The sequence below is a fragment of the Psilocybe cubensis genome, chromosome 2 (assembly GCF_017499595.1).
Source record: "Psilocybe cubensis strain MGC-MH-2018 chromosome 2, whole genome shotgun sequence".
Classification (NCBI taxonomy): domain Eukaryota; kingdom Fungi; phylum Basidiomycota; class Agaricomycetes; order Agaricales; family Agrocybaceae; genus Psilocybe; species Psilocybe cubensis.
Window position 1 is genome coordinate 2,527,202 of NC_063000.1, and position 17,070 is coordinate 2,544,271.

Consider the following 17,070-nt stretch of genomic DNA (forward strand, 5'->3'; position numbering starts at 1 on the left):
CAAGCTATTTACAGGAAATGACTGTTCATTATCTCCGAAACCGGCACATTGATCGGGCGATCGACTCTGGAGGTCACATGGGTGCAGATTCCAGGTCCGTTGACTGGAGCACAGACCTTAACCTATCCCTTCCAACTTATCATTCCCACTTACATGGCGCAGGCGTCTTCAATGGGCCCTCCTCTATCTCCGCGTGAAACCAGACGCTCTGGTCGACGTTCAGCTCCCTCTGCTTCTGCTAGTGCCTCCAAATCTCCCGATTCAGACCAACCCCCTCGAGACAAAGTTGCGTCTTCCAGAGGCAGTCAGTCTTCCGCCACCATACGAAACACTAGAAAGCTCAAATTGGAAGAGTGGGAAGATGCTATAGATGTTCCATATCCTCCTTCTGCAGGAGCGAGTGCGTCAGGGTCGAATAATGGGAGCAACAAAGCTAAAAGAAAGGCCAAGGACAAGGATAAAAGCAAGACTTTCACAAGTAACAGTGCAGAGGATGTCGAAACTGCCTCAGTGGATGGCCAAGCTCAGGATTTGCCTGAAGAGGAGGAAGAACAAGGCATTACACGATGTGTTTGTGGTAGCGCTGGTGAGTCTACTCCATGTTTGTCCGTTAAATGGCTAATTTCACGCCAGAGGATGATCCGGACGCCGGCGAGTTCATGGTGCAATGCGAAACTTGCAAAGTTTGGCAGCATGGTCTATGCATGGGTTATCAATCCGAAGACCAAGTCCACGACGATGATTACTATTGCGAATTATGTCGGCCTGAATTGCATGTTGAACTTCTGAAGTACGTACACGAAATCTCTCAATAGTTGCTGCATATACATGGTTTCTTTGCTAGGAAACTTGCCAACAAGAGACCTCGACAGACTTCGGCAGCATCACGCCAGGATCCTTCAGCAAATTCGCGCGTTTCCCGGTCGCATTCCCCTTCTCATTTATTGAAGCAACAGTCGAAGCGTAGAAATACGATGAACAGCAGGGATGCGGCTTTCGATGAAAGTTTGAAGGAAATAATTGAAGCAACTGCCGCAGAGGCAGCTGCAGCTGAGCCCACGTCCACCAACGATACCAACGTCATCCCCTCAGAAAGCAGTGAAGCCTCCAAAAGGAAAAGAAAACGTACTGAAGATGACACGTAAGTTCTGATTGCAAGTATTTATACTCTGTTCATTCTTTTTTCAGTATCATGAAAAAGCGCACTCGTTCAGCTTCTACAACCTCGGAGGTCCAAAGCGAGACTGCGCCCCCACCCGACCTAGCCGTCACAGACAAGGCCGTATCAACAAAAAATTCTGGGAATAAGAACAAAAGAGGAGGAGCACGAAAGCCGGTTACGGTGGACAGTGCTTCCGCCGAGGCTGACGATGGTTTGCGCATCTACTTTGTTTGCACTGATATAATGCTGACATTATTTTTAGCCATTCCCACTGGCAAGCGACCTACAAACAATCCGCGCAGTAGAAATCTTGCCACTGCCAAACGACCTCCCCTCTCGCATTCAATCTCTCATGGATCTGGCGCACTCGCTCACGAACATGGAACCAGGCGAAACCAAATAGGCACTGGAGGAGCGTCAACAGGAATCAGTGCAGCAGATGCCCGTGCCTATCGAAATTCCCATGCATATGCTGTCTCCCAGCAAACCCTATTCACTTCGTGGAATCTTCCCGATTATCTTTCGCATCTCGAACCGATGCTACCAACGCATATTCCCCAACCTTTGGAGGTGCGATCGGGCACCTCTGGCGTTACCCCAGGTTCTAGGGGACAGAGTGCCGAACTGACTATGGAACGTGGGGTGAAAGTCAAATGGCCAGCGAAGCGCATGAGTGTTGGTGACATGAACAAACGCGTGCGCGCTTTAGTGGAGTGGGTAGGCAGAGAGCAGGCAAATGCTCTTGATCGAGGTCGTAGAAGAGAGGCATTGGAGGCATCCTTACGTGAGCAACAAAACAACAGTAACAACATGGTTGAGGAAGGCGAAGATATTTTGATGTTAAGTGATCCACCAGGTTCAACTGGGGCCCCACAAACTGCAAAAATTGCTGTTGAACCCATGCTAATGTCGGAAAGCGCCTTGGAGATGTCGGCACAAACAATGAAGATGATGGAAGAGCTAATGGAAGAACTAATTGGTTTCCAGGAAAGGTTTGGGCCGGGCGCTAAGAGTCGAGATCGCGAACGAAGAATAGCGACATAGATTCTTGTGTTTATTCTCTCCCTCCTCTTCCCTCTTTATTTCTGTCCTTCATTAAATTTGCCATAAGTTTGGCCTTTTTGTGTTTTTGCAACCAATTTTCATCAAATTACTCAATTATAACATACTTCGTGGGGTTTTAATTTTGATATTGTTCTTGTTCAAATTGAATTGAACACAGCCGCTGGCACTATTAGGCCCTGTTCGGTAGCAACTCACGGCGTGAGTTACTAACTCATGATTTCCATATTTGGTGCTTTGTGACGACTTTTACCACTGGCTGAGCACAGTCACCCATCAGTCACATCGTCCAATATGTATATCTTCGCCATTTATGGAAATCGTTTAGTGGTCACGGTTGCAATATTTCATACATAGCCAGTACCGCCATCGCCCTCTCAATTTCGTCTGCGGCTTAGGCCTTAAAGGACGCGTTGGACGCATATGTCTGCTTCGAATTTGCGGGACTCATGGAGTAGGTCAAACCCTTACGAACTCCAGGTCTCTGACATCCTTTCAGACGGAGATACATCATCTGAAGTTGATGATATAGGACCAGGGGGTGACTACTCTGCTCGTATGGCAGAACTTTTTGAGGGGGTGGATCCAGAATCAATTGCTCATAAAGGAGAAGATGATGATGATGAGGACGAAGAATTTCTATACGAAGGGGTGGATTCTTCTGCAGTGGGTGGATATGACGAACAGTTGAGAGAAGTCTTGGGAGAAGATTCGGATGAAGAGGGTGAAACTGGTACAATGCGAACCGGGCCAATTGGAATTTCCTCTCCACCATTCTCTCAGGACGAAAATGCGGTGAGTAAAGATGAATAATTACTGCTGTAATTCAAACGTTAATGAAATACACCTCCAAGCAGCGACCTACCTTGGGAAATGACCATTCACCTACAGAGTCCTTGAATGGAAATTTAACTCCAGAACTAGGAGAACCATCATCCGCTGGTTTAAATGTATCAGATTTCAAACTTGCTAGGCCTTTTCTACATCCGACCGTCTCTCGACTTCGATCTTACACCCCTCAACTCACAAATCTAAGATCCAATGATAGTTCTGCCACTTCACATTCTCACCTTTATGAAGGCGTGTCTCCTTCACCGTCTCATTTTTCTTCCCTCTCGCGCATATCATCTGTGTCCAATGCTCGGTCTGTATCTTCCACCAATGACAAAGATGCCGAAATCAATACTGTTCACAAGACACGTCGAGTATTCAAGTGGACAGACCTACACATTATAACACGCACTATGTTCTCGAAGGCATCACAGAAGGCATCGCATGTTCTTGGTGCCCCTCTCCTTGGTTTCCCGACCACGTTGGCTGCAAACGGGTTGGTTTGCATAGGTACAACTGAAGGCAAGGTTGTTGTTCATGACTTCAGCCAATCTTTGATATGCGTTTGTGAGAGCAAAACCTTAGGTTAGATATATGTCTTCAGATGTCTTTCCATAATCTAACCTAACATTATGCTCTAGGATCCGCTCTAGGGCCAGTCACCGCCATCGCACTGTCTCATGATCAAACATTTGTTGCCTCTGGCCATGCATCAGGCTACATTCAGTTATACAACCTCAAACAACCACACAACCCTGTTAGATCAGTACCTCCAACCACCTTAATAGCAGTTTCTTCAGGGCGTAAAGAAGGGCATATACAAGGATCACGGATAGTGAGCGTTGGGTTCATTGCAGGACGACATACTGCGTTGGTATCCGCTGACGAACATGGTCTTTCTTTTTTCCACTCTCTTGGAAAGATTCTGTTCGTAGAAGCATCCGATATTCTTCGAATTCTTGGTAGGTACCCTGAATCAATTGTTCCAGCATCCTCCGCGACACAGTCAAAGCTACAAAACATGACGACTTCTGTTCCTACATTCTTTCCCCGGGAAGATTCGCAAGGCAGGCGAAAAAGTCGACACACTGTGCTGGCCATGAGCCCCCTTCCACTAGGCAGCGTTCCGTACTCAACCGACAGTCACTATGTAGTGGCTCTTCTTACTCCTACAAAGCTCGTCGTTGTCGGTCTCAAACCTACTCCCAGAACATGGTTCAAGTGTCCTAGAGAACCTGAAGAAGGCGGGCAATGGAAATCGAAATCAAAATGGGTAGGTACTCTGGCCTGGTATCCAAGTATTTTACGACCTGGATATGCCGGAGAAGAGGCCCCCAATAATATGGCCGACTCGTCGACAGCTCCGATGCTCGTATACTCTTGGGGTTCATCTATGCACTTGATCAAAGTGTATGAACGCCAGATCAAGCAAACTGTCAATAACTCGAAGACTGGAAAGAACAATGAAATTGAAATTGGTGCAATCACCTATGAACAAACTAGGAAATGGAATGCCCATGAAGATATCCTTGCTCTCCAATGGCTTAATCACAACGTGGGCTTAATCACTTTGTCTCGTGATTATTGAATTAATTGATTCCAAATCACTAGCAAGTAGTCGTGATTACCCATAACAACCTTGGAATATACGATATAAAACTTTCTCGACTTGTTGAACAGGCTGCTTTTAATAGTCTCACCCTGGTCTCGCCACGAACTCATGGGGATGATGACCCAGGGCAGGAGTCTCATATCGTTTCTCATAGCATTCGGGTATACAAAGGGAAGATATTTGTATTGGTACGTTCTATCATTCCTTAAATACACTCGTATGAATGGTTCTATCCTCAAACACAGAAAAAAGATCGGTTAATGGTTGGCACACTGCTGACTTGGGCAGATTTAATCCTTTCCTTGGTGGAAAATGGTGATTTTCTTCAGGCTATTGATTTAGCACGTTCATACTATACCGGAGAAGCGCCTGGAAATCGAAACAACCTTCCTGACGACGACGCAGAAAGAAAGGTAGTGGTTGGAGAGAAGTTGAGAAGCCTTATGGACGCATCAGCTCAATACGCCTTCTCTGAGGACCGAATGACCGACAATACACATTCCACGCCGGACAATCGAGGAGTCGATCGGACTTCCGTGTTTGAAGGTCTTGTTAGTGTATGCTGTAGGGCATCTGTCGCTCTCGGTGACTTTGAATATCTGTTTGAAGATCTCTTCCAAAAGTACGATGATTCAGGAATTGCCTCGATTTATCTGCGCCAACTGGAGCCATTTATTCTGGGCAACCAAATTCGTTATGTTCCACCTCGGATCACTCAACGTTTGGTCGCTCTACACCAACAAGATGGTCGACCAGAATACGTGGAACGCATCATCTGGCACATGGATCCATCTTGCCTTGACCTCAATCAAGCCATTCATCTCTGCCAACGTTTTCATCTTTATGATGCTTTGATTTTTATCTACACCAGCGCAATGCGCGACTACGTTGCGCCTGTTGTCGAACTTCTCGGTCTGATCCGCAAAGTTCAGCAGTTCAGGAAATTGAAGAGTGACTTACTTATCAAGACGGGGTCTGTTTTAGACGCAAATTCCTCTATGGAGTCAACTATTATCAACGCATACAAAATATACCCATATCTATCGAATGTTTTATCCGGACTCACATACCCCAGCGAGGAACCTCTCAACGGGGAAGACGCGTACAAGGCCAAACGAGATATCTACAACTTTGTGTTTTTTGGACGATCGAGTGTGTGGCCGCCTGGTGATGGTGGAATGCTGGTGCTGACATCTAATGAAGAGGGTGGAATCGAACCCACGTACCCTTATGCTCGACAACTGCTACTTTTCGATTCAGAATCTTTCTTACACTCCCTCGATATCGCATTTGAAGACGCATACCTCAATGACGAATCTCAGACAATAAATCGCTCAATCATCGTTAGAATTATCCTCGAAATCGTGGCATCCGGCCAATTGCCTCAAGAGGATATAACCATGGTCAACATATTTATTGCTCGCAATGTGCCAAAATATCCACAATTCCTTCACATCACCTCAAGCTCATTACACAGCGTTTTAATCGGACTCGCTGCGGACCTAGATCCAAAAACTCGAGAAGATCGTCAGCTAGCTGCTGAATACCTTCTCTCGGCCTATAATCCTCATGACAGTGAACGTATTGCCGCACTGTTTGAACGTGCAGGTTTCTTTAGGATACTCCGGACATGGCATTATCATGAAAAACGTTGGACCAAATTGCTATCCACTTACATCGATGATCCTGATATCAGCTCCAGAGAGTTGATAGGCCAGATTGCGACCGTAATTACTGATGCATCTAAAGCGCAAAAAGGCCACATATCTGATGATCTTGTAGTGATTGTCTCAAAGTCTCTTCCCAGATTATTGCGTGTTGATATACCGGGTACCGCTCGCATGATTGATACATTTATCCCAGACCTACATCAAAAGGCGCTGGAATCATTCGGAGGTCAAGCGAATGCTGACCACAGCCGCTATGAATACCTACGCAGTGTACTATTCGATCAGTCAAACGAAGAAGATGTCGGCGACGTACGTCTTCGAAGATCTTCCGAACACCTTCCAACTGGACTTCACCAAACATTTTTTGACTTAGAATGTCAGTTCCATCCTACAGAAGTTATCCCATCCCTACAAGCACTATCTCTTGATAACTTACACCTTGATGAAATTTTGGAGACTTGTGAAATTCATCAAGTATATGATGCAGTCATATGGGCTACCAACTGGCAGGGCCGTCCTCAAAAGGCTTTGTCCAAGGCCGAGACGTTCCAAACTAGAATAATGCATACCCTTCTAACCGACTTGAAAGGCAATGCCGACTCCGCATATATCGATCAGGAATTAAGCTCACTACAGGCTATTGCCAACGTCTGCAAGGATATCTGTATGGAGCACTCGCAGTATTCATCTTCTGACGTGCCCCTCGAAGATATGTGGTTCGAATTGTTAAACAGCGAGATACGATGTGTACAGACAATTTCTAGTTCGGCTCATCTTCTGCTCTCCAAATGCTCAACCAATGAACCGTCCGACCATCTGCATGGAAATGTGGAGAAAATAATGACATCCTTACGCACCCTTGTTCAAGCAACCTTCAGTTCGCTCGTCTCGATCACATCCACCAGCGCAGTCTCTTTTCCTCGACTGTTCAAACGATTAGTGAATGCCACCCCATCGTCATCGGGCGCTCACTACACTGAGTTCCGGATGATTCTTCTTGGAATGTTGGAGTCTTATAGGTCCGATGAAGATCTCCTGTTAATGCTTAAGCATCTCATAGATAGAGATCTCTTTGATACTATAGAACGTGTAACGCGCGAACGGGCATGTGGTTGGGCCGCGGTGCAAGCCATATGCCAATTTTGTCGGCAACCATTCGGCCAGATGCAAGGTTCAGGTTCGATGGTCATTGCCTCCAAACCAATAACTATTTCTCGGACCGGTATTATCTTCCATGAAGGTTGCAAACCTACTCCCGATGTGGTTCATATCTAGTATCCTATAATACATGAAAAACTGTAATTTTATATGGTGATGAAGTCACCTCTGGCGATCCCAGCGAGATTCTTCATATATCCGAAGCATACACCATTTCTTTTAAAGCTAAGAAGTGCTTGTTTGTACCCACTTCAACACTCAAGGATTCTCCATCCTTTCCGAACGCTTCTACATCGAGTATCATCTGTGTGCGGATCCGTTCTTCGTCTTTGGCTTCATCATTAAGATTGGGGGCATTTCCAAAGAGGGAAAATGTTGATTTCTTCCCCTTCTTGAGTTTCTTCAAGCCCTCCTCTGTCTTCTTCATTGCCATTAGATAACCGATATATCTGTCTACTGGTAAGGGGATAAAACAAGCGGTATTTGGAACATAGGCTCACTTTTGTGTAACATTGTCAAAAATCTCGCTTGAAATTTCCTTCAAGAAAGAGTCTTTAAGCGGACTTCCAGGACCGTCAGCAACTCCAATTGCAAAATAATGTTTGATTGGGCGAAGTACTGTACCCATGAAATAACTGGGCTCTGCTGGCATACGTTTATTGGACATGGCTCTGAATTGCGATGGTATACTTCTGACATGAAGCAACCCTTCACAACAGCGTTTGGTCAGAATGGTGACGATATCCTTGCAAGTGGACGGAATGATCGAAGTAAGCTGGGAGATACTTTCTTGCAGAGCACCTAACGAGTAAAGAAATAAATAATCGACCCTTATTGAACCTATGGACGGACTTGATGGAATGGACGTACTTTCCATCTCTAAACTCTCTTCAACGGAAGCGTCTGGTATTATAACACTGATAGTTTGACGCCACAGTATTCCAACATTTGTTTCCATGGTTTTGATGTCAATAATGGCGGCTGAGCAACGTTGGAGGAAAACGTCATCTGACGCCGTCGCATCTGTTACAGGTTCTAGAGGATGCGTCCCCCGTGTTTGATTCTGCGATACGGTACCCTGTATGTACTTTGCCGTTACATAAATGACATCACGAAAGTGAATAAGCCTACCTGTTCATTGACCTCAGAGCTGGATATATGTGTCTTTATCCAGCTGCAGTACCTAGATAGAATCTACTAGGGATTAAGTGGAAAAATTGTAAATCAAGATAAACTTACTGACCTGCAACGTCAATCTCCAAAAACGATGCGAAAGCTCTGGAATATATATTTCTGAGCTCCAACACGCCGTCATAGACATCCATGCTGCAGACCCTTGTGGCATGATGTAAGAACCACCTGAACCAGAACAATCAAATGTAGAAATTGAATAATAAGTTTTTGTGTGCTCGGGAACAATACCTTTTCGGGTCGTTTGAACCACTGTTTCTGCTGCAAAAGTGTCCTCAAGAGCGCCAACAATTTCTTTCCATCTCAGCTGAAAGTATACAGGAAGCTGCCAACGGCGTTCGAAGGCCAAATACAATGGGTGCTGGCGCATTGCCCGCACAGCCTCGATAGACGGCGCAAGATGCTCAAGGGAGCGAATGAATGCTTGTGTTGTTTCGTAGTGCTGGGTGATTAGTTAATGAAATTATAAGGAGCAAGGAAAAGTGCGAAGGCGATGGCACCTTGTGGAACTCATTTGCTCTTCCGGCAGCAAACACGACAGTCCCAAGGTCACTCATAATTGACTGAGCTATTTCGGCCCAAATGACATTCGCCATGATTTGAAACTCGTCATTATCAATGCACCTTGAGGTTTCGGACAGCAATGATGTTCTCAATGTTGACCTTGAAGAACCTGACTTCATAGAAACCTTCTCTGAAGTGACCATGATACGACTGATATCGCGTTCGACGAATCGAAGTATCCGGTTCAATAGACGTGTCAAGGGATCGTCAGTATTTTCCAGAAGCTGAGCTTGGGGCATTTCAGTAGATGCATCCATAGAATAGTATAAGTTCGTTCTGGGGACGAAAGCGGTGAAAGGGGTGTACGGTATTTGGTGGGTTGATAGTGTAGATGTCATGGGGGGGGCACTTGCACCTGAAGAATGAAAAGGAGTACGGGGTACTATTGGAGAGTGTGATTCCGCTAATGCACCTGGGTAAATGGTCTGGGGAAATCATATTAGCATCCTGACTTGTAGTTTCAGACTGCAATTTACTTTTTTCACAAAAGGTCGTACCACTTCGCGTCTGATAACGTCCTCAGCATCTCTCCAAAGGCCTAGTGCATCATATGTTTTAAGACATTCAGTTAGGTCTGCCATCCATTTATTTTTTTCCAGATCTGATACTTTGTAGTCGGACTTTGAGTTGGTAATTAACGCAAGGGTATGAGCAAATAGTTGGTCGAGATCGGATGATAGCGTCGCATGTATCCTGTCAATACGCTGGAGGATATGAGATAAAGAAAATGAAGACGATCAGATTTATGCAAACCCATTGAATCTCCCTAGTAAATGCACACTCTTCATCTTGTGCTTTCCTCACATAGTATAAAAGCTGTGTGTATTCTGCTGAAACTCGTCCTAAATGTTTGGCACGATTTCCCCGAAGTCTGGATATGATTGTGAATTTGGTATGTCGCGTACTTGGAGGGACACAGAGCTCACTTTTCGTCACTATGATCCTCGCTATGACTGGGGAAGATAAGAAATTTTGCGTTGTTCATCTCCATCGACTCTTTAGAAATTTGATCCGGGGAAGAAATCAGCAACAACGACTCCAATCTCAACACAGACTCAGAGATTTTCAGAAGAAGATGGAGCAAGGCCTATGGACGCAATTGAGCTGCCGCATACAATGTTTGACGTGAACCTTACTTTCTCCTCACGAAGTCTAGCGCGCTTCGTAAGCTTGTCGTGTATATCATTTTGAATAGCTTGTAGAGCTGTTTTGGATTCCTGTTTGTCCAATTCAATATCGGAGAACTGGGATGATGTCAAAGTGGGGACTCACCAGGGCGCTTCCTTTCAAACTCTCTAGAGGATATTTCAACCTTTCCAATCGAGCACCTTCGTCGCGTAAATCGGTACTCAAGCTTATAAAAGCCTCGTAGTCATCGTTTATAAGCTTGACCAGTTCCTCTTTCAATTTAGCAAGATATTGGCGAAGCTCCGTGCGTAGATCAGGCAGTGAAATGTGAGCTCGGGAAAGAAGAAATTGTTCGACATTAAAGTCTTTTGCACTTAAGAACTGATCATTATGTGACAGCGGAACATGTTCAGGAAGTTCAAGGGTGGAGTTTATTTCTCCTGACAGTCGAAGAGGGGCGGGGTGTGTGGATTCTCGAGTGGCCAATTCATCGGCCAGGCGGTCTAGTCGAAATGGGTCGCGAAAAGAGAGATCAGTGTCGCTGTTGGTAGACATCATGCAAATGTACTTCGTGCGGCCAGATAATCCGAACAAGCTACGCCCTACAAATTATGATGGAAAGAGAAGATATTTATAAACTCGTTTTATTTGCTCGTCATACATAATCCTTGGCAATAATCAACGACCCTAAGGGGCAAATTGTCTGAATGAATGTACATGTCCCAGAGAACCAATAGTGGACCACACAAGTAGCTGTGATGTTCGACGACTACTATAATATTAGGTGGGTGGGTGGGGGAGTTTATGGAAGTGAAACCGAACTGACTGGCGCCGGTATTGAAATTTAATTACTATTTCGGAGAAAACTCAACTTCAACTTGCATACTGACGGCAGACGAATTTGTTTGTAAAAATCATTCCGACTGAACATACTTTAAAATATGCCCATTGGATTGCAGGGTATGCACGTATTTAGAAGTGGAAGATACAAGCGAAAATAAATCGGACAAACACAGGATTTAAAAGTGTATACCTGTATCTGTCACACACGCGTAGTCCCAACTAGTGTGAGGAAGGTGGACCTTGAGATAGACATGTCAGTGGCCCTCAGCGGGACTGAGCTGGGACAAAAATGGTTCAAACAGGCTTAAGAGAGCCAACAGTTTTGAATAGTTTCAAAGACGAAGTGGGCCTACTCTCGGAAAATTGTAATACAAAGTCAAAAAGGGCGCGCATTGGTTCGATAGGGTATAATAGTATCATCAACCAGACATTCATTTTGTCAATTAGACATGATCCGCATCAGGTAAATTGGCCAGTGAGCGGTCTTCTAAAGCAGGGCCACTTCTATGCATGGATGTCACTTCTGGAGTATATCCAATTTCTCGGTCATTTGTGGCACTTACATGGATGGTCTTTCTATACTAGGTGATTTGTGGCCATCTAACAAAAAGGCACTGTTGAAAGAGGGCCTTTTTGCAGGAATCGAATATGAGGCCGTGTGTTTGGTCAAATGAATGAAGTACATCAGTGAAAATATGATTTCCCTTGCGAAATCGGCTGCTCGAGATGGTGAGCTGATATTCAACAATTTGAAGCCAAATATCCATACAATAATTAACACTGTTAAAATAAGGAATATGCTTCAAAAGCCTATAAAATCAAAGCAACTTATATTCAGACGCACCTATCCCATAACGGTTGCCATATACTGGTTGCACGAGTACCAAGCGATTGCTTATATTCTCTGGAAGGGTAGGCCCACCACATAAATAGTGCAAAAAAAATCATCTAGTATGGTGTCAAATGTTGGTTCTGCCGCGATTGCCTACATATTACCAAAGAAAGCACACCTCAATGCAGATAGCAAGAGCATTCAGCCCATTTGCAATATTAGTCGAAGTCCAAAAATTGGTTCCTATAGAGTAGGTGAAGAGTGCCCGATCCCTTCGGAAGAAATGCATCTGTACCGTGTATAACTCTGTTCTGCAACGCACTAAACTATGTATTTGAAGTTTTGTTAGATAAATATGATCTCAATATCTTCACCAGACATTACGAAGTGTGACATACCACAAACGATTGATACCATGTGAACATAACAATCAGTTTGATGCATAGGAATTTGGCTAGCGGTTTCTTCCCAACCAAATCGTCTTTCGTCAAAGCATAAAATAGGAGTAGACCATAAAGGGCGACACTGTGCATCAAAGTCAGAACATTGAAATTCTATGTTGACTAAAAGCTTCGAACCTGATGCTGGCAAGATCGACCACCTCCAAATAAACGTTGGCGAAGTGACTATTGAACCCTTCGGATTCACATAGAACTCCTTTGGCCTGACAAATCATTCCAATCACAGAGATGGCTTAAAGACATGGTTAATACGTTCAACGAAATGTACAAAGAGAAGCTAACCTGGTCGGACAATAACATATTGCAATACAGACCACTACATGTAGTAGTAGATATAGTAAATGATTAGGGGGGCAGATCATTGACAAGGAAGAATATAGACCTTGATAGTGTGCATAAAATAAGGCTTGTAGTGTGTCAAATCAACAGTATATGATCCTGATAATTATGGTGGAAAATGCTAACTTTTGTAGGACGATACCTCCAAAAGCAAAACTAGACCAATCGTGGAATAAGATCAGTTGTTCTCCGGGTCGACATACTGACGAACTCACCGGGAACAAAAGATTTTTCTTTTCCTTTCCTACCATGACGTTGTTTTGCACAGAAGACTTGTCGGCGACAAATTCTATTAAGAGAAGCCTGATAGAAAGAGGTTTGTTGGAAGTTGATAAGAAGTTCAATTTGAAGGCTCACAAAAAAGCACTGAGTGTGACGGCCTACAGTGGTGAACATGATTCAGATGGGATTCCCGTTTACAATGATAAGATACCTCGTAAACTACAATCCCACTGGATTATCAGAAAGTAAGATCCGTCCTAAATTGGTTTATGCGCACCGACTTCGACGAAAGAATAATACGTATAGTCCCTGAAAAAGCGATATGACAAAAAGGATATGACTGCATAAACCGGGGGCATATATAGAATTCTGATTCTATAGACCCGGAGACAATGTTTGAGGTATCACTGCTTGGCAGAATATGGATAACCTACATTTGGCGCTGGTGCTTTGGGTTGGTATAGCTTCTGTGTATTCGATGAAAAGGCAGTATGGGATGCAATTGTGACTGCTTCACACACCGACAATGTGATAAAACGGAGAGAACAGAGATAACCAAGGTCTGGATAATGGGTTAGCCCTACTTCGGTGAAACGGTTCATTGATATATATAAGTGTCGTACAGCAACAGTGCATGCACCAGCGATTGCCCATCCAATACGATGAGAATCCCAATGCAAAGAGCCAGAGCTCCAGAAAGAGGATTGATCTACGTCAGCAGTGTTATCCGAAGGGCACGTTTTCATGTCGTCGAGGCAGCAGGAGTAGGATCCGGAGAAGGGTTGGGGTGTAATTGCAACATACAGCCATTCCGGAGACCGGAGGCTAAATTACTGGTATATTCTTAGAGTGGCCGGAAGTTCAGTTGCCAGCAGGTAGCTGCAGGCTGCGCAGTGCGTGCCGACAGACAGAATTTAGCATGTGTGTTGTGCAAAAGACATCAATACAGTAGTATGCCCCCACACTCGCATAGCCTTCGGGCATGAGTCTTTCGTCGATGTAAAGTGGCAAAACAATTGCCTGCAATGCAGCTGGCTCTATAAATATTTCAATGTCCGCCTATGGCGAGCGCCGTCACCTCAACCCGTGCAAGATTCGTGCTGTGTCCAGATGATTATGATGGTTGGTTCAGGGCATTTGTCTCTTGCCGCCCTTTCATTGACTGTAGGTTTATCCCCTTCAACATTTTTCTTCTCAGTTACTGATTCAACCTGTTTCTAGTTGTCGCTTGCACTTTCACCTCCGCTCACAAACCACGATGCCTTTCAGCTATAGGCAGTTGTTCTTCGGTGGCAACACCTTTTGTTGCTGTTTGCCTGTGCGATTGGGGGTTATATCCATGACTATCTTGAGCCTCTTACTTTCTGCTATTCTGGCGGTGATATTGTGGTTTGAACTGTCGTGTACGTTCATCTGCGCACGCGTCACTACAAGAATTGACCTGATTTCATCAGCGACTTCGGATATGACAAGCTCAGAGCGCGCTGCCTTTGTCGTTGCTGCTCTGATAGAAACCATTCTATTTGTTGCTTCAATTTTTGGGTGAGAGTTACTTTACCCCGCCATAGTTCCATCATTAAGCCACCCATCCAATAGACTAATTGGCGCAATTATCAAGAAGCAACTTTTCACACAAATATACGCATATATCGTTTATGTTCACCTTTTTCTAAATCTCGTCGCCGCTGCATATCTTACTTTTGAAGTGTCCCGAACGACAAGCAATGCTAAGAACCTGGCATGCCAAGTTGCCATCAAAGATCCTCAAGCACAAGATCAATGCACTGGCTTTCTCAATTTCGCTGCATGGGTGTACGCACTTATAGCTATCACCATCATCTTCGTGGAACTATGTACAAACTTTTTGCCCTTTTATTGTTGCCTGTTCTCACTTAAATGATCTAGATGGGGCAGTTATTGTGACTCGATATCTCAACCAACTCAAGCGGGAAAAGCGTTCTGCACGCGCAATGAGAATGGACACAGAAAGCGCTTTCCAATTAAAGAACCGTGGCACAACGGGCCATCTTTATACAAGGCTACCTGACCCTGCTCCCGAACATGAGCTACCCCCGCTGCAGACATACCGCCTTGAATCTTCTGATGTTGAATTCAACCCATATATAGAAACTAGTATTCCCTCAAACTACCAACAAGGCATTGCACCAAGCCTGGCGGAGGCAGAATATGGTTCTTGGAATCGGGGTCAAATTACTCAAGAAGCAAAGGAATCCGCGAGGGAAGTAAAGGATCCTAATTCGTTGGTTTCATTATCCACCCAAGAACAAAACTTTACAACCCAAAAGAAACAATGAAGTGCTAGTTGACGACTGATGATGAGATACAGTTGCGGTTAGATTCCATCTTTTTCACGGACTCATTGCATACATAGTAGTCATGTATCATAATTGTTCCTTACACCCATTCTTGCTATATAGTTGCGTCTCTGATCCGTTACGGCTTTGGCACTTGGAAACATTCATTTTGAACTGCTAAAAAGCAGGGGTGTGACAACACCATACATGGAAGGGGCTATGTATGCCACACACCACCAAATATGACGTCCACGGTGCCATGGTAAATTAAATAATTCACTGTTTTTTACGTTCGTAGAGCCTGTCAACTTTGGTTTAACACTTTCTACATAGTTCACTTGTCTAATATTTCGACTCGCTGCAGGGACCGGATTAGGTGAGTTAAATGATAGGGCTCAAACAACACCATTCTATAACGCTCTGTTTCCTTCACAGAACGTGCAAGGTCGCAATACGTGGACCTCCTGAACTGAACGTCTCATCACCAGTAACTCTTCCAAAGTTCACGATTACTAGACACTCTAGTGGACTGAAAGAATTATAACATAGGTGATGAATAAACGGTTTCTTGCGCAAAGGCTACACATAGTCCACTCAGTGCGTTCAGGAAACTTTTGTGTGTCTGTACGCTAACCTGATGTTTCATTTTGATAGCTCCAAGCTCTGTTATTTCAACTGCAAACACTTTCATTTATTATTTCTCCTTCGATTTGGGTTTATTTTCTTAGAGTTGTTATCCAGGCCCACTGCTCCAGACCAAAAGAAATATTTTTCAATGCACCATTGCCATACTTATACTGGCTAATGTTGGTCACAAATGCACCAATTTTCTGGAGTCATTTGAGACGCGGGCCATCTGAGGGCCGTACTATTGTCCTGGACTTTGTTGGCATGGGTGAGTGTAATTGATCGCTATTCAATATGATAATGTCTGAAGAAACTGCCCCACCAGCATATCTTCCATCCAAACTTCAACTATTCTTGCTTGACTTGGTCATAATATCTATTCAGACTGTACTTCTCACCGTCGTATTCGAAACCTCGGTCTACCGTGATTCATCAGACCTCGAAGCACCTGATCTACTTTTGCCCGAGGACGTGCCATCATTATCAATCCCCCTTTTCCAGTCGCCGGCAAATAACCGACCGTCCACCACACCCTTGACAGTTTCTCCCAAGTTGCCATCAGAATCTGGCACGGCTCATGGACGTGATTTACCGTTAATACTAGACATCCGGTTCAGTTTCCTCCTTAACCAGCTTAGCCAACCAAATCTTGGGCTATCAATCTCGCCTCATCCAGATACTAATAAGATTGGGCTCATCAGAAACCAGCACCCTTACGTAATCAATGGGCTTGGCGCCAAGAGCGGCCAAAATCCAGCTCGAAAAAAAAATCAAAAGTTATGTTGACGGAAAATGGTTTCAGACAAAAAGTTTAAAAAAAAAAAATTCATAAATGTGCATATACAATCCTTACTACTAGCCTTTATGCCCACAATAATAGAATTACACCTCAGAGGTCAAATTGTAGTCTCTGGAAGTCCATAATGAGTCTGAGAGGTATTACTTAGGCGTGACTTATTGTCACGTGTGGTCACGTGTACCATTATATAAGCGGCCAAAAGAACATTGTCAAATTTTCGAAAATCTCCCAAACTCGAGAAAACACCATTTCTG

At 44.4% G+C, this 17,070-nt stretch overlaps 6 protein-coding genes across 6 annotated transcripts; 4 read left to right on the forward strand and 2 right to left on the reverse strand.

The window, feature by feature from the left end:
- Nucleotides 1-153: 153 nt before the first annotated feature.
- JR316_0002327 (Putative histone deacetylase complex subunit cti6) lies at nt 154-2,206 on the forward strand (the record flags this gene model as incomplete). The annotated part of the gene is made up of 5 exons (XM_047888121.1): nt 154-586; nt 634-790; nt 845-1,141; nt 1,189-1,373; nt 1,425-2,206. The coding sequence occupies 5 exons, from the start codon at nt 154-156 to the stop codon at nt 2,204-2,206; spliced, it is 1,854 nt and encodes a 617-aa protein (XP_047753044.1).
- Nucleotides 2,207-2,647: 441 nt separating this feature from the next.
- On the forward strand, nt 2,648-7,612 carry JR316_0002328 (Vacuolar protein sorting-associated protein 8-like protein; the record flags this gene model as incomplete). The annotated part of the gene is made up of 5 exons (XM_047888122.1): nt 2,648-3,019; nt 3,082-3,640; nt 3,697-4,610; nt 4,667-4,855; nt 4,913-7,612. The coding sequence occupies 5 exons, from the start codon at nt 2,648-2,650 to the stop codon at nt 7,610-7,612; spliced, it is 4,734 nt and encodes a 1,577-aa protein (XP_047753045.1).
- A 73-nt stretch (nt 7,613-7,685) lies between these two features.
- JR316_0002329 (Conserved oligomeric Golgi complex subunit 2) lies at nt 7,686-10,933 on the reverse strand (the record flags this gene model as incomplete). Its single annotated transcript, XM_047888123.1, has 11 exons — nt 7,686-7,944; nt 7,996-8,296; nt 8,366-8,573; nt 8,739-8,854; nt 8,918-9,128; nt 9,187-9,675; nt 9,727-9,954; nt 10,004-10,121; nt 10,177-10,337; nt 10,387-10,467; nt 10,523-10,933. The coding sequence occupies 11 exons, from the start codon at nt 10,931-10,933 to the stop codon at nt 7,686-7,688; spliced, it is 2,583 nt and encodes an 860-aa protein (XP_047753046.1).
- Nucleotides 10,934-11,664: 731 nt separating this feature from the next.
- Nucleotides 11,665-13,821, reverse strand: JR316_0002330 (Transmembrane protein 184C; the record flags this gene model as incomplete). The annotated part of the gene is made up of 18 exons (XM_047888124.1): nt 11,665-11,725; nt 11,785-11,938; nt 11,991-12,001; nt 12,066-12,169; nt 12,232-12,296; nt 12,349-12,379; nt 12,452-12,578; nt 12,632-12,746; nt 12,797-12,830; nt 12,897-12,920; nt 12,980-13,009; nt 13,069-13,156; nt 13,211-13,233; nt 13,287-13,294; nt 13,353-13,450; nt 13,510-13,542; nt 13,597-13,637; nt 13,699-13,821. The coding sequence occupies 18 exons, from the start codon at nt 13,819-13,821 to the stop codon at nt 11,665-11,667; spliced, it is 1,170 nt and encodes a 389-aa protein (XP_047753047.1).
- A 719-nt stretch (nt 13,822-14,540) lies between these two features.
- JR316_0002331 (uncharacterized protein) lies at nt 14,541-15,390 on the forward strand (the record flags this gene model as incomplete). Its single annotated transcript, XM_047888125.1, has 3 exons — nt 14,541-14,617; nt 14,672-14,928; nt 14,981-15,390. The coding sequence occupies 3 exons, from the start codon at nt 14,541-14,543 to the stop codon at nt 15,388-15,390; spliced, it is 744 nt and encodes a 247-aa protein (XP_047753048.1).
- A 242-nt stretch (nt 15,391-15,632) lies between these two features.
- JR316_0002332 (uncharacterized protein) lies at nt 15,633-16,803 on the forward strand (the record flags this gene model as incomplete). The annotated part of the gene is made up of 6 exons (XM_047888126.1): nt 15,633-15,652; nt 15,755-15,766; nt 15,826-15,877; nt 15,940-15,987; nt 16,045-16,285; nt 16,328-16,803. The coding sequence occupies 6 exons, from the start codon at nt 15,633-15,635 to the stop codon at nt 16,801-16,803; spliced, it is 849 nt and encodes a 282-aa protein (XP_047753049.1).
- Nucleotides 16,804-17,070: the final 267 nt, after the last annotated feature.